Source organism: Amphiprion ocellaris, chromosome 9, assembly GCF_022539595.1.
Source record: "Amphiprion ocellaris isolate individual 3 ecotype Okinawa chromosome 9, ASM2253959v1, whole genome shotgun sequence".
Lineage (NCBI taxonomy): Eukaryota > Metazoa > Chordata > Actinopteri > Pomacentridae > Amphiprion > Amphiprion ocellaris.
In genome coordinates, this window is record NC_072774.1 from 37,211,574 (window position 1) to 37,225,990 (window position 14,417).

General features: G+C 39.4%; 1 protein-coding gene across 1 annotated transcript in view; it reads left to right on the forward strand.

Annotated features, from left to right (window-relative positions):
• The first annotated feature begins 1,437 nt into the window (after window positions 1–1,437).
• The window catches only part of LOC111569475 (pituitary tumor-transforming gene 1 protein-interacting protein), a 17,412-nt gene continuing 4,432 nt past the window's right edge, over window positions 1,438–14,417 (forward strand). Inside the window, exons 1-6 of the mRNA XM_023271615.3 lie at window positions 1,438–1,699; window positions 1,970–2,016; window positions 5,016–5,124; window positions 6,699–6,804; window positions 8,336–8,401; window positions 13,835–13,881. Coding sequence (XP_023127383.1) covers window positions 1,576–1,699; window positions 1,970–2,016; window positions 5,016–5,124; window positions 6,699–6,804; window positions 8,336–8,401; window positions 13,835–13,881 — 499 coding nt within the window. The 5' untranslated portion in view covers window positions 1,438–1,575. The remainder of the gene's footprint in view (window positions 1,700–1,969; window positions 2,017–5,015; window positions 5,125–6,698; window positions 6,805–8,335; window positions 8,402–13,834; window positions 13,882–14,417) is intronic.

The window sequence follows — 14,417 nt, forward strand, 5'->3', positions numbered from 1 at the left end:
ATCCAACAATAAAACTGTCTGGGCAAGGCGACTACTCCTTCATTAACTTTTTATATAACCATTGAGATTACCACAGTTGTGACTGGTATACCAGTTTATGTTCACTGGACAACATTCAAATGTAATTTCTTTTAAGTACTCCACTTTGTTGACTGCTGCCTCATATTTAGGCCTGTTTATAAAGAACCTCTGTTGAAACCACATATTACGTGAATGTGGAAAGATAGAAAAGACTTTGAAATATACATAGGCTCATTACATTATACCTGGGTGCAATTGGCAACTGAACTGAAATTTATAAATGACCATTCTTTTTGTAATGAATGCATTCTTTTGTGATAATTTAGGAAATTCGGACTATAGAAAATGGTCCCACCTCTATCTCCTTCTCACTTTTTTACACACCCCTTCTTTTCTTAGTCCTCCAAGTTGCATACTTTTTGGATATAATTCTCAAATTTGTTTTTCTAATCACATCCATGATCTGATCACAACCAATGCATAAAATGTGTGACTGCACAGTGTGCATTTATATGCATCATTCATATGGAAACTTAAGGAGTTAATGCAAAACTCACCATATAAATAATCAACAGAGCCAGAGCTTGTGTGACAATCCACTGCCACCTTCTGATCACTGGGTGTTTTTCACTTCATTAAATTTCCAGTGAGTGATTTGGTTGCAGCATGACGCCATAGCAGATAAAAAGTGGTAAACACAGTGACAACAACTCCTCTTTCTAGTCAGCCTGCAGCAGGGAAAAACCCACTAACCCAGGGCACAAACACTGTTATGGTCTGAAAGGATCACATCTTTTTTTTCCTAAAACAGAGTGGTTGGCTAAATAAGCATAACTTTTCCCATAATCAAGCAGCTCACAAATACAAGGGATGGGAACACTTCCAAAATGTATTAAATTGGTACTGGAAGCTATCTGACAAATTCTTCAAGTATAGGAATTCATTTCTAAACTAGGTAGGGAGAGGATGCTCACTTTTTTCCCTTTAACTTCTTTCAGATTAATCCAGAAGCCAATCTACAATGTAAAGAATTAAAAAAAAAAAAAAAAAAAAAGCCAAGTTCTGAGTCAGGTGTTGCAAGCAGTGTGGTTCATTTTACAAAAAATTACTTACTACTGTTTTTAAAAGATTTCCTGAAACGCTGAATTTGATATAATTTGAATATACTGAGACACACTTTGGACTGCATCCATTTCTAATGAAAATGTGACTGAAAATGACATTTATTGATGTTAATTCAACAAAAATAAAGGCATCCAGTATTTTTTTTTTTTTAATCTTTAATGTTGACCACTCTCTTCTTAAATTCTCAAGATCCCAAAACGCTACTGGTAAGTTGTGTAAATTTGTGCGGGCGGTCATCTGTATCTTGACTCCTCCCGCCCGGGCTGTCAGGAGTTAGACAACCGCGCCTACCCAGGAAGTGACAGCTATAGAGTCGAGACAAAACAGAAACAACTGAGGACATCTCGAGTAGCGCAACGTCGACGAGTTGATATTTTTTGTATTGTACACGCTGTTAAGATTCCCAGCTGGTCTTCTGTGCTTTTCACGATGTCTTCTTTTACAACCATGAGACACCCTCTTACCGCTTCGGCTGCTTTTGCTGCTGTCTTGCTATGCGTTAGCTTTGTTAGCCAGGGAGAATGCCAAGCAACTACTCCACCTCCTTCAGCTTGTAAGTTGGATTGTCTTTGTTTGTTTTTTTTAAAAGCAGTACAGTCGTTTTTGTGTTTGATATAGGTTAATTTTCTTGTGGTATCAAGTAACTTTAGGGGTAGTTCATACGTAAAGTAGTTAGTGAAATAGCTGTATTTTGAAAATACGTCACGGTTGAGTGTGGTGACGGCGACCACAGCTTTCGGCTGGTCCTGACCTAGTGGCGCTGCTAGCAACACTTTCCTTGTTTCTGAGTAGTTACTTGGATTATTTTTGTCTCTCATTTCAGCCTGCTCTACCTACAAAACCTGTGACACTTGCGTTCCAAATGCCAAGGTAAGGTTGCACCAGGAAATTGGAAGCAGCTTCTACGTGATAAGATCAGCCCTTCGCACTCATTAAAAAACAAAACAAAACAAAAAAAAAAACAACGTATGACGAAGGGTTGTTTATAATACCTGGCATGGTTTCACATTTGGTGTCCTATTTACCTCCCTCGTCATCTACTGTGATCACTGGACCTAAATACATACACTAAAGTAGAACACAATTACTTGAACATCGTGTCAACATGTAGCGCTGGTTTGCTTCGTACCACTTAACCCTGCATATGCTGAAGTGGGCTCTTATGTTTTACCAAGTCTGCATTAACAGCTCAATTAAAAACATAAATCTGCAGTATCTTGTCTAGTATTTGCTTTGATGGATTAAAAATGTTCTTTTAAAAACCTATACCAAGGATTAAATCAGTGAAACCAGCGTGGTTTTAGTCAGAATACATCAGAATCCCTCTGAATCACCTGATTTTTTTTAAATTTTTAATTTAATTTAGTTTTTTTCAGTGTACAATAATTTTAGTAAATGTATTGAAGCTATTTGTGTGTATGAATTGTCATGCGATTAATTCCTTATGTAAACAGAATCTCAGATTTTTCATTTTGTGTCAGTATACACACTACTGGTCAAAGGTTTTAGAATTTTCTAATATTTGTTTATTGAAATTTAAGTAGTTCAAGTCCAATGAATAGATTGAAATGATCCAAAGGAAAGTGGTACTGCCAGAGGTTGAAAAAAGGTAAGGTTACCCAAAACTGAAAAATAATGTACATTTCAGAATTCTACAAAATGCCTATTTCAGGGAACAAGAAATGAGTTAACAACTTAAAGCTGTTCTGCAGCAATGGAGGTTGATCAAGCCTTGACAGTTGGTGCTACTAAATCCTATAGGTGTCCCAACTTTTCTTGATTACTTACAACCCCCTCTATCTGCATAAAAGTAGTGCTGGAACACACCATGGCACCAAACCCTCCAGAGCATTATTTGAACAGTATTGTACTGCAGAAAGTAGAGTTGCTTCAAGCACACCTTCATAGTGGTCGTAGTAAGAAGTCTCAGTTTCAACTGTGAAGAGAAAACTTGGAGTTGCAGCAAGAAAGCCATTGCTAAGACGTCAGAATAAGAAAAAGAGGCTTGTCTGGGCCATGAAACACCACCAATGGACTACTGAAGACTGGAAAAAGGTATCATGGACTGATGAACGAAACTTTGAAATCTTTGGGTTCATCATGCAGGATTTTTGTACACTGTCGAGTAGGAGAAAGGATGGTTCCTCAGTGTGTGACATCAGCTGTCAAGCATGGAGGAGGAAACATGATGGTCTGAGGTTGTTTTTCTGGATCCAGGGTCGGTTCTTGTACAGAGTGAGAGGAACCCTGAACCTAAACGGCTACCACAGCATTATGCAGCACTATGCAGAACCCTCTAGTATGTTCCTAGTTGGTCAGGGGTTCATCCTACAGCACCAAAATGACCCAAAACATGAGTCCAAGCTCTGCCAGAACTACCTCAGGATAAAAGAACAAGACGATGAGCTTGAACACATGGAGTGGCAGCAAAGTCTCCAGACTTAAACCCCGTGGAGCTGATTTGGATGAACTGGACAGAAGAGTGAAAGCAAGGAACCTACAAGAACCACACATTTATGAGAACTTCTGCAACACAGTTGTGAAGAATATTTGATTTCCATTGTGGAAAGAATGCTACGAGTATGTTGCTGTTATATCTGCCAAAGGAGATTACTTTGATGAGTCCAAAGTTTAGAATACATTTTGGTTTCTAAATTGATTTTTTTTTTTACTTCATTTGTTTATTTGTTCTCTGCTTTCATTTCAGAGTACACTGAGACATTAACATGCATAATTTCCAACACGAAAAATTAACAAGTTCTAAAACTTTTGACCAGTAGTGTACCTATTTTAGAAACTTATTTTGATTTATATTAAGGACACAGTATCTATTAGCAAGCCAGTGGATCTGTTATTTTTTCTGTGAATTCTCAATGTTACTTGTTAAATCAATAATGGTAGGAAAAATGTCACACAGAAAAGCAGTTTCCTGAAATCAGTGTTGTAGTCAGGTTACAAATCAGGAATGCACTAAAAATCCTCAAAAAGCTTATTCCATTGAAAAAAAAAAAATCAATCACTGCTTCCCACCTGACTACTTTATAATCAACTGTTTTGTTTTTTTTTGTATGAATTTTTTTTGTTTGTTTTTGGTATATTTGATGAAGCAATGCAAAAGCCAGGCAAGTGATTGAGCAAGAATTTATTGTGGTTTTAATTCATCATGTAAATAGAGTTGATTGTACATTTTCTGTTCAAATATGCCTATTCAGAACCTTATTTTGACACAAAACAAATCATTACTATGAATCTGGTATCAAAATGTAGGAAAAATGAGATCTTTCATCTTCTACTACTTGTTTTGACCAACCATGTGTCCCACATGGTGATTGAACCCTTGAATGTTTACCCAAAATGCATTTATTAAAGTTATCTCAAAGTGAATTCTCAGAAAACAAGCAACACACTCAGAGTTTCTTTTACTCTGTCATAGATGTTATACTGGTGCAGTTTAGCTATTGAAACTATGATATACCAAATTGTGCTGACAGTCAAAGTGGGTTATAGAAAAAAATGTTATCAGAAACAAAAACAAGATTTGGCTTTACAATATAAAACGTGAAATTGATGTAAAATTGATTTGGTTTTGGGTTTTAGCAGAGCTCAAATGTGTTTTTCAGCCCTGAAAAAAGATCCATAGGTATAGACAGGAAGATGTTACAATGTTATCTAAAGCTAAGAGAGTCAGGTTGGAACAATTTTTCAAATTTTATTGATTTCCTGTGGACTGATCTATAAGTGTAAATCTGGACCCAAGCAATATTTGGTGTTTTAGGTACTTGATCAGCTAATTGGAAAGTGATTGCAGCTCTTTTGTTCTTAATAACACCATAATATGCAGAGGTTTGATTGTTGTGTTTTGTCTGCAGTGTCTGTGGTGCTTCACTACCAACAACTGCACAGAGTACCCAGTGAGCTGGTTGCTGCCTCCAGCCTCAGTGTGCCAGCTGTCCCAGGCCCGCTGGGGCGTGTGTTGGCGTGAGTTTTTTAAAAAGTTATTATTATCATGATGTCAAAAGTAGTGTCTGCATCTGCATCCGTCTTTCATTTGTCACTTGTTTCAGTTACCTTTAGTGATTTAGGGAAATGCAGATGGCGTATCGGAGCTGATATGAGGAAGCTGATTCAGTGGTTCAGTACGCTGTAGGCGTTACTCTTCATTTCCTCTACACATATCAAAAACCATGCAGAAACTCAAATCAAAAAAAGACAGAACAATCTTCATTAAAAATCTAAACAAATGTGACAGGCAGATGTCTTAAAATGATCTACCTCTTTTAAACAATAGTCAGAAAGTGGTTGCAAGATATTTGCAGTGGTAGGAGATTCTCCCTGACAATCACTAAACTGTTTTAGCTGAGGGGACCTGTTTGTGTGAGAGTGGTCAGCCAAAACTTTCTGTTCCTCTCACTTCATTCTGTTTCACTGTCACAATGGGTAGGTTCCATCTAATGATCCTACGTTTCAATCTTTCAGCACTACCTACTTCCTCTCTCATGTGGCTGAGAAGCTGTACCCATCTATTGTTTACAACAACTTTAATACAGTGAACTGTTGCCCTTGTTATGTACCGATAGTATAATTTGTGGTGTGCAGGGAGTTTCCCAAGTTTGTAAGTAGCCAGCCAGGAGAGGAAAGTAACCAGGTCAGGCCTTTGTGTGGTGGCAAATTCTTCTGAAAGTGCTTACACCACACAGTCTTCAATCCTTGACTATATTTGAATGTATTCCTTCCTAATTTTAGGTTAACTGCCAACTACTTCTAGATTAGTGATTTACTATAGCAGGCTGCTCTATTAATACTTATGAAATGTCTTATTTAATACATAAGTAAATTAATGTGTAAATTGTTGGGAAGGAAACATCTGTGGTTGGAATGCAAATTTTAAACAATTTCCTTCACCAGTAGTGGGCAATGTTAACATCTAGGCTTTATTGGAACACATAAAACAGCTCAGACTAGATGTCTGACCCATTTTTCATTTAACAGCCTTCAGTGGTAACATAAAATATTACTGAATAAATAAAACCTAGCTTAACCCAGTTAAGAACAGACTTCAATCTTTATAATTTTAGCTTTTATATAAAATAATATGCACACCTGTTTAGCCACCACTAATATGTATGGACGCTCAGAGGCAGGAAACACTGTTGACAGAGTTCATCTCTTTTTTTGTCTTGGATGTTTGATGGATCCGTGCTTAGACTAGTGCTGGCTGCTACAGTACTGTTCTCTGTGAAGTATATTGCTTGTGGGGTTCTTTCTGGCTTTGCAGTTTAAATTCAAAGTCTCCACCTGACTGAGTCCTATTTGATGTTTTACTTATGTTTTCACTGGAAATGCAAGTGTGCAAGTGTAGTTTCATTATTAATGTAATGACTTGCAGTGTGGCAGAAAATTCAGCAGGTGGGGCCATTGCCAAAGTGTATGTTATTGTTCCAGGGAACGAGAGACCCAGTGTTTCATGTTAGACTGATTACCTGACCTTGTGAAAATACTCTCATCCTGAAAAGAATATGAATGTTAATTATATATGTCATTGTTTGACCCAGTGAACTTTGAAGCCCTGATCATTACCTTGGCTGTGGTGGGTGGAGCCATCCTTATCAGCATTATTGCCTGCTGCTGCTGCTGTTGCTGCAAGAAGCGTCGATCAGGGTAAGGGTAAATGAAGAGTCTTCGGCATCTTAGTACAACTGTAACATGAGTTTCAGCAAAGTCCTTTTAGATCAAGTCTCACCACTTAGCTGAAATCTTTGCAAGGCTTCCGAACAGTTATTTAGGGTCCACAACACCCCTATTGAAATGAGCAATTGCAATTTCAATCATCACAATTGCTGTTTTGAGGCTAACTAAGAGGATGACTGATGGGTCTACACTGTCTAGAGTACCTGTGTCATCTCTCTAAAGAAAGATAACTTTTAGCAAGAAGTTACCATATCTGTAGCCGCTGTGAAAGCAGCTAATGGCTAGCAGCTACGTTAGGAGGCAGCCACTGATTACCCTGAAATGATGTTGGTAAAACACTAACTAATAATACTTTAAGATATTGGCCTTAGTGGGCAATAAAAGTGATGCAACAAGCAAAGAATAACAAAACAGAGAATTGCAGGCAGAACTGCAGGAGAAGAAGAGATAAACTGTTATGTCTCACAGTAAACAGAGGAGTGTATCCTAGCATCTTGTGATGATCTGATGCCATGGCTTCTATTGCAATCGTACTTCTTCACAGTAATCCACATTAATGCAGAAGCCTAGTTATGAATGACATGTTCCCTGCAGTCACGTGGTTAAAATATAACATTGAATGTATATCGGTTCAAATTATTGGTCTTTCTTGTTACCAATAATTGGCCGATCACTACTCAGAATTAATAAGCAGGGTGTGGTTTAGAGCTGTTAAAATTTAAACTACATCGAAACCAACCAAAACTACAACGAAACAAATACACCCATAAATTTAATTATTTATTCCTTATGGGAATTCAGGGCGTGGACCCATTAACCCGTTTAGTCAGGACTGTACGTGCAGTGAACCTCTGTGAATTCAGACTTCATTCAGCCTCACATTGTTGTCCATGTAGCTTAATCATTCTGTGAGAGACAGACAGACAGACAGACAGACAGACATGGTGTGTTGTGGTGCTCTCATTCATTGTGCTGGAGTGAAATGGAAATGTCATGTCAGTCAATCAACTGCAGGCTGGCCTGTCACTCACTGACAGTCCATTGGGTGTAGTAGTCTCGTTCATGTCTATCATCTGACTGAAAAAAAATGAGGACAAAGAGCAATGCCTCAAATTCTACATATGCACTGTCTTACTTACGTATCCATTCAAATGACTCTGTAGTCACATTTCCTCATTTTTTAGGTAATTTGATTTTCTCACCTTTTTTTGGTTTGACTTGAATTAAATGAAGTAATTCGATTGACAAAGATGAGCAGCAAAAACTGTCAGCGCTCCGGCAGACACAACTCATGACTCAGAGTATAAGTCAAGCTCTTGAGAAGTGAATAACTTTAACTTTTAAGCAGTTCTGTTTTTGAAAAGAGTGGCCTTCAAGCATATGTTGCAATTTGTGGAAAATATGTCAGTTGTCACATTCCAATGAGTGTGTTTTTGTTGTTCTGTGGTTCCATGAACAGTAGTGATTCTGATACCCTGTTCATGTCTCCTTACAATTTCAGGCATGACAGAGATGAGGAGAGATTTGCCAGGAGGAGAGAGGAGATCAAACAGCGCTCTGAAGAACGGTAAGAACTTCACTCCAGGCCTCAGTAAACATAGGTTGGCACTGAGAATAATAGATAATAACTTTGTTTATTTAAATACCCGCTTCACTGTCTGTGTGTTTATCTGCTCAACATGAAACCAATCTTTGTTTTTTAGGCTATGTCACTCCCCTCTGTATCTGGTGAAAGCTGCATTATTGAAGTAGTAATCTGGCAAGGTGATAGGACCAGGCTCACTTTCAATTGAGTCTCAGTAAGCTATGTAGACATTATCACATGCATTATATTTATATATTTGGTTCATTCAAATCATATAAGGACCAATCCTGACATATTTAATGTATCAGTATCGACAAAACTTTGATGGAAATTCCAGACCGGTGTTTACTGTATTCTGCTGTGCTTTGGTTTCGATGACAGCATGCTGGTGTTACAGCACTAGTTTCCTTTACCACAAGCAGGTGCTGTACTATGAGCAATTTGCTACATATTCAAGTCAAAACTATTGTGTGAATGTGAAAAAGATTTTTTTTTATCTAGCACACAAGTTTTTCACAAGAAAAAAGCTGTTAGTTTCCTGATTGATCAGGAAACTAATTCTGAAGAAGAAGGATGCGGAAAGCCCCACCCAGCATGTTGACAGGAATGGTTCCTTAGGTGGGTTTCATATGAAACCTGGGAAGTTATAATACCATGGCCATTGGAGCTCTACAGTTTTATGGTGGGGATCCTCAGCCATGATGTTGACTACTTATTTTGCGCATGATGTCTTCTAGCATGTGAAAAACACCATATGTACATGTTGTCTAGACACTGGCTAAAAACAGTTTATTGCAACATGCTACAACTTTTTTCTGAAAAGACTTCCATCCCCATTGAAAACAGTAACTCTCCACCTGGTGGTCCTGATTTGTCACAGATAATGACAGCAGTTCTACAAAATATGGTTTTCCCTGCACATAGTACAATGCTCTGTCTGTGCTGTCAGATTTACAAACTCTCAAGGCCATTTTAAAAATGCTGAAAAAAATCACAGTTTGTCACGGCGGAGGACTGTAATGAAGAGAAAAGCTTCATGCATTTAGCCATCAGTAACCTCACTTATGAATTTAGTGTAGACGTGGTCTGCATTGTGCCAGATTCAACTCCAGCTTGGGATCTTTGTTTAATTTCATTCCCCTCGTGAGCAGAATTGTCCCAAAAAGTTCTTCTTTGGCTCATGGTATTTGTTCGTTATCCTACTAAATACCTGACAGACATTTAAATAAGACTAAAACATTAGCACCTTGGTGATGATAATTTCAATAAATACTATTAATTGATGATTTCATGTTTAAATTCACTGAAATGGAATTTTTAGCTAAACCTAGCAAATATTTAGAACATCCACCAATCACCCCCAACATTCTGACCACTGACAGGTGAACTGAATCGATCATCTTGTTGCAATGCAATGTTCTACAGCTTGAGTCCTGACATTCATGTGGATGTTTGACATGTACCACCCACATGAGCATTGCAGGTCAAGCAACCCTCCATCCCCCATGGCAGCAGCAGTCCTTGATGCCAGTTGCCATCCTCAGTAGCAGGACAATGCACCCCAACACACCACAAAAACTGCTCAGGAGTGTACCAGGGAACACAACAGAGCTAAGCTGTTCATCAGGGTTCCACAGTCCCCAGATCTAAACCTTACTGAGCATCTGTGGGATGTTCCAGGATAATCCTGATCTAGGTAGGTTCCACCCTGCAACCCACAGGACCCACAGAATTCACTGCCACCATCCTGGTGCCACAGAACATCCCCAGAGGTCCTGTATCCATGAACTACTGGGTCAGAGGAGGTTTAGCAGCATAAAGGAGACCAACACAATATTAGACAGGTGGTCAGAATGTTTTGTCTGATCGGTGTAAATACGATCAAACTTGCCCCATCATATGTTTTAGATCAGGTTCAAAGTCACAGACTAAAAGAATATCAGAGTAAGACGATGATGTAAAGATCTAATTATGTTCTGTCAGTAAGTTCGGTGTTTGTGTCTCAATATATCCGAGCAGGGCTTGCATTACATTTCCTACAATGAAGTAGTTCATTGTCCCCAACAACAGCGGCCGTTGTATTTGGGAATCAAGCAACTGGTGTCTGTGCAGCCCCAACAAGTCCATGTCCCAGAGGAGGAGCTCAATGTTACTCTGCTCACATCCCAAAACACCAATTGGATTGTCAAGGCTCAGCAGCTGGTCTTTGGTAATGTCATCATAAATAGAGTGGGCTGCATCCTGTGCAGTGCCCTCCTCTGTCAAAGAAACAGTGTGGTAGTCACTGAATCATACAACAGTGTGTCTTGTAGCAGTGACAGCAGACCTAGAAGCGTGGAAGCCTATCTCTTCTTGAACTCCATGAATGTTTCATCCTTATCTTTCTTTTTTGTTCCTGCACTTCCACTGCATTTGTCCTCCGAGGATAGCTGGGTGATGTGTTGGTAAGCGGGGCAGTCATGCAGAAAGAAAATCAGTAACTCTGGTTCATCATCATCACTTGCAGTGCTGTGGACATCAAAGCCCTGTGTGTGTGCGTGTGTGTGTGCTTGCGTGTGCTTGTGTGTGTGTGTGTGTGTGTGTGTGTGTGTGTGTGTGTGTGTGTGTGTGTGTGTGTGTGTGTGTGTGTGTGTGTGTGTGTGTGCTTGCGTGTGCTTGTGTGTATGTGTGTGTGTGTGTGTGTGCTTGCGTGTGCTTGTGCTTGTGTGTGTGTGTGTGTGTGTGTGTGTGTGTGTGTGTGTGTGTGTGTGTGTGTGTGTGTGTGTGTGTGCTTGCGTGTGCTTGTGTGTATGTGTGTGTGTGTGTGTGTGCTTGCGTGTGCTTGTGTGTGTGTGTGTGTGTGTGTGTGTGTGTGTGTGTGCTTGCGTGTGCTTGTGTGTGTGTGTGTGTGCTTGCGTGTGTGTGTGTGTGTGCGTGCGCGTGTGCGCGTATTTGAGAAAGAGCCTGCACGTTGAGCTATCCAACCTCTATGAGCTTTTCTCTCACGTGCCATAAACTCGAGTCAGGGTTTCCTGCAGTGAGGATGATCAAATCTCTGAAGTCAGAGTTAGTGCAGTGACCTACATAGATGCAGTTCATGTTGTGAACAGGACATTCAGAATAGATCAGACCCATCATGGGAGAGACTAGTGCCTCTAGACACTGTTCCCTGGCCTCCTGAGAGCCAGCACAAAGCACAGTCGTACAGTTGTCATCCAAGCCCAGGCAGGCTGGACGAATCTTCAGCGGCTTTTGTAGGGTTTTCATCAGTCCTGACTGACACTGCTGTTTTTTCAGCTGACGTTGCCATTAAGAAATCTCCAGTGTTTCTGTCAAGAGTATTGCTATAAAAAGCAGGAGAGATATAAACATCCTATAAACTGAATTTGCATGTACTGACACTCTGTTAAATTCTTTTTATGAGTACCTTTTAAACCTCTTGGAAACATGCCCTCTTCTGCATTTACCTGTAACAAAGACTTTTTAAAATGCAGTCATAATTGCAAGAATAATCACTCCTCATAATGTTGAGAACCCAAACCACACACAGATTTTACATTTTAGTTATTTGAAAGAGAAAGCCAAAATAGAACAGAATAGCCAAAAGCTATTCTTCTTTGGGGGCATCAGTGGTTTCCAAATCTTATACTCCCTACTTTCCCTTGAAAACCAAAAAGGCTGTTGTGAATGTCACAAAAATCAACCAAGTGTTTGTCAGAGAGTTACAGTGTGGGTGAAGCTTGTGAAAAATGTAGCTTGGTTATCTTAAGGGAACTTACAGTATCAAGAACATGAAAGTTTCTTTTCAAGTATATTTCTTATGCTTGGCTTTGCAAATGGAAGTTCCAAATTAAATTTAGATGTAACTGCTATTTTCAAGGCAAACATTGATGGTGAACTTAAGACCAGCGAAAGCTTGTTCATGTTTTTTTTTCCACTAAAGTGAATGACTCATTTCAGAGCATCTTCTGTTTTTTGTTCGCGAAAAAAGAATTTGCACATCTTTTACTCGACATGTCAGTATGCTGTCTCATTTAATGTTGCTAACTTCAGTCTTAAAAACCATGCCAACATTAGAACACTGCTATTAATTTAATTTCACTCCACTTCCATTTTTTTATTTTACCATGGTCATTACCCATGCAGTGCCTCCAGCCCCCAGTCTTATGTCTAAAAGACAATACAACTTTGTGCTAACTTGCAGCATCTGACTTGAGAGTATCTCTTAATCATAAATCATCAGTGTGGTTCTCACAGTAGAGAAGCCCTCATTGAATGTTGTATGATTTTGCAAAGCTCATACTTTGCATATTTTTTTTTACTTTATTTTACTAAATACAACTGTTAGATTTGACCTACTTGCAACACACACATACAGATTATCTAGAGCTAGCAAGCAATGTTTGAACTGACCAAACCTAGACGTCGAGCCTTTTCCCTGTTATGAGAGTCAAAATCCCTGTTGTCTTCAAATCTTATCGAGCTGTGGATAAGACTCCATCCTTTGCTTATGCTCCATCTACTCGCTCTTTTTCAACTTGTTGAATACAGCCATATTTATGTAGAGGGAGTGTGAACATGTCAGTAAATTAGTTGCATACAAGCCATCAGTGTGGCGGAGGGTGACAGATGGTAGGCGGAGCTCAGCCAGCCTGACTTCTCACAGATCACTACCTAGCAATAAAGCGTCGACTGATTTACACCAGCCCCTTGTACTGAGACGAAGTAAAGTGACGTCTCTGGAGGTCCAGAGCATAAAGCCTCCTCCCAGGCTTTTGTTAATCTTCAGAAAGGCTGAGCGATGGGCTGATGGCAGACCTGTTGCTGTTGCACTTTGTTTCATTGGCATGTAATGCAAACACGACTAACTATGAAACTATGACTGGCTCCATAAGGAAGGGTTTTTTTGTTTGTTTGTTTTTTAGTTCTTGGTAGGCTGGGCTAGTTCTGGCACATTCCGTAGATCCTTGATGGGATTGGGGGTGTTGTAGGCCGGGTCATTGCTAGTGTTCCTCAAACTGTTTCTGAGTAGTTTCTGCTGTGTAGTAGGGTACGTTGTTCTTCTGGGGGAGGTTGCTGGCATTGCCATGATGTATATATGTGTGGTACATGTAAAAGCAGCATCCACATGAATGCCAGGACCTGAGGTTTACCAGCAGAACATTGCAATGTAACAAAATGATCGGTGTTATTCACTTTACCTGTTCGTTGGTTTAATTTTGCTACTGATTGTTGTAAGTTTCCTGTCAGTCCTTGTGACTTTATTCCTGTTGGTTTGTTTGTCTAAAGTCAGTGTGAACACAAAGTGAACCAGAGCTCATACGATATGTTTTTCCTTTGATCCCAACCCAGTGAACCAAAATGCAGGTGTGAAAGCAAAATTATTTTCTTGATCTATATAGTATCTTACTCTTCTTTTGTTTTTATTTTTTACAGGAAAGTGGAGAGAAAGGCACGGCATGATGAGATTCGCAGGAAGTATGGTGCGTATTAACATTACACTAAATTGTATATAGTATAACATACATATAGGCTTCACTCATCCTTTTGAATGTGTGGGAAACTGTTCCCATCCTTACGTATTCATTTGCTACACTGGAGATGATCAGTAAGTCACAGTGCAGGATGTAATCTGCCCTCTCCTCTCTGTTCTCTTCATGTCAGCTGTGTCTCAGATGCATGTCAAATTGGTTTCAGATTTTCCATTGTCATTGACTTTTATTCCCATACCCTGTGTCAGCAATGCATTATTCAACATTACAGGCCTCATCAACAAGCAAGGCAATTCAGGTCACATATAGGTTACACAACTCCTGCCTGCTTCAATTAAGTTAAGCATAATTCATCGTATACTGGTTTCAAATGGAAGTCCCTTTGTGACTTACATTATGCGGGTCACTAAAACAAAGGTTTGTCATTGTAAAAGAACATTGTCTTCTTGGTGCACAGCCTGTACTCTACATTTTACAGGCCTGTGTGGAACAACATATACATGGAAAACTACATGCTTCATGACCTC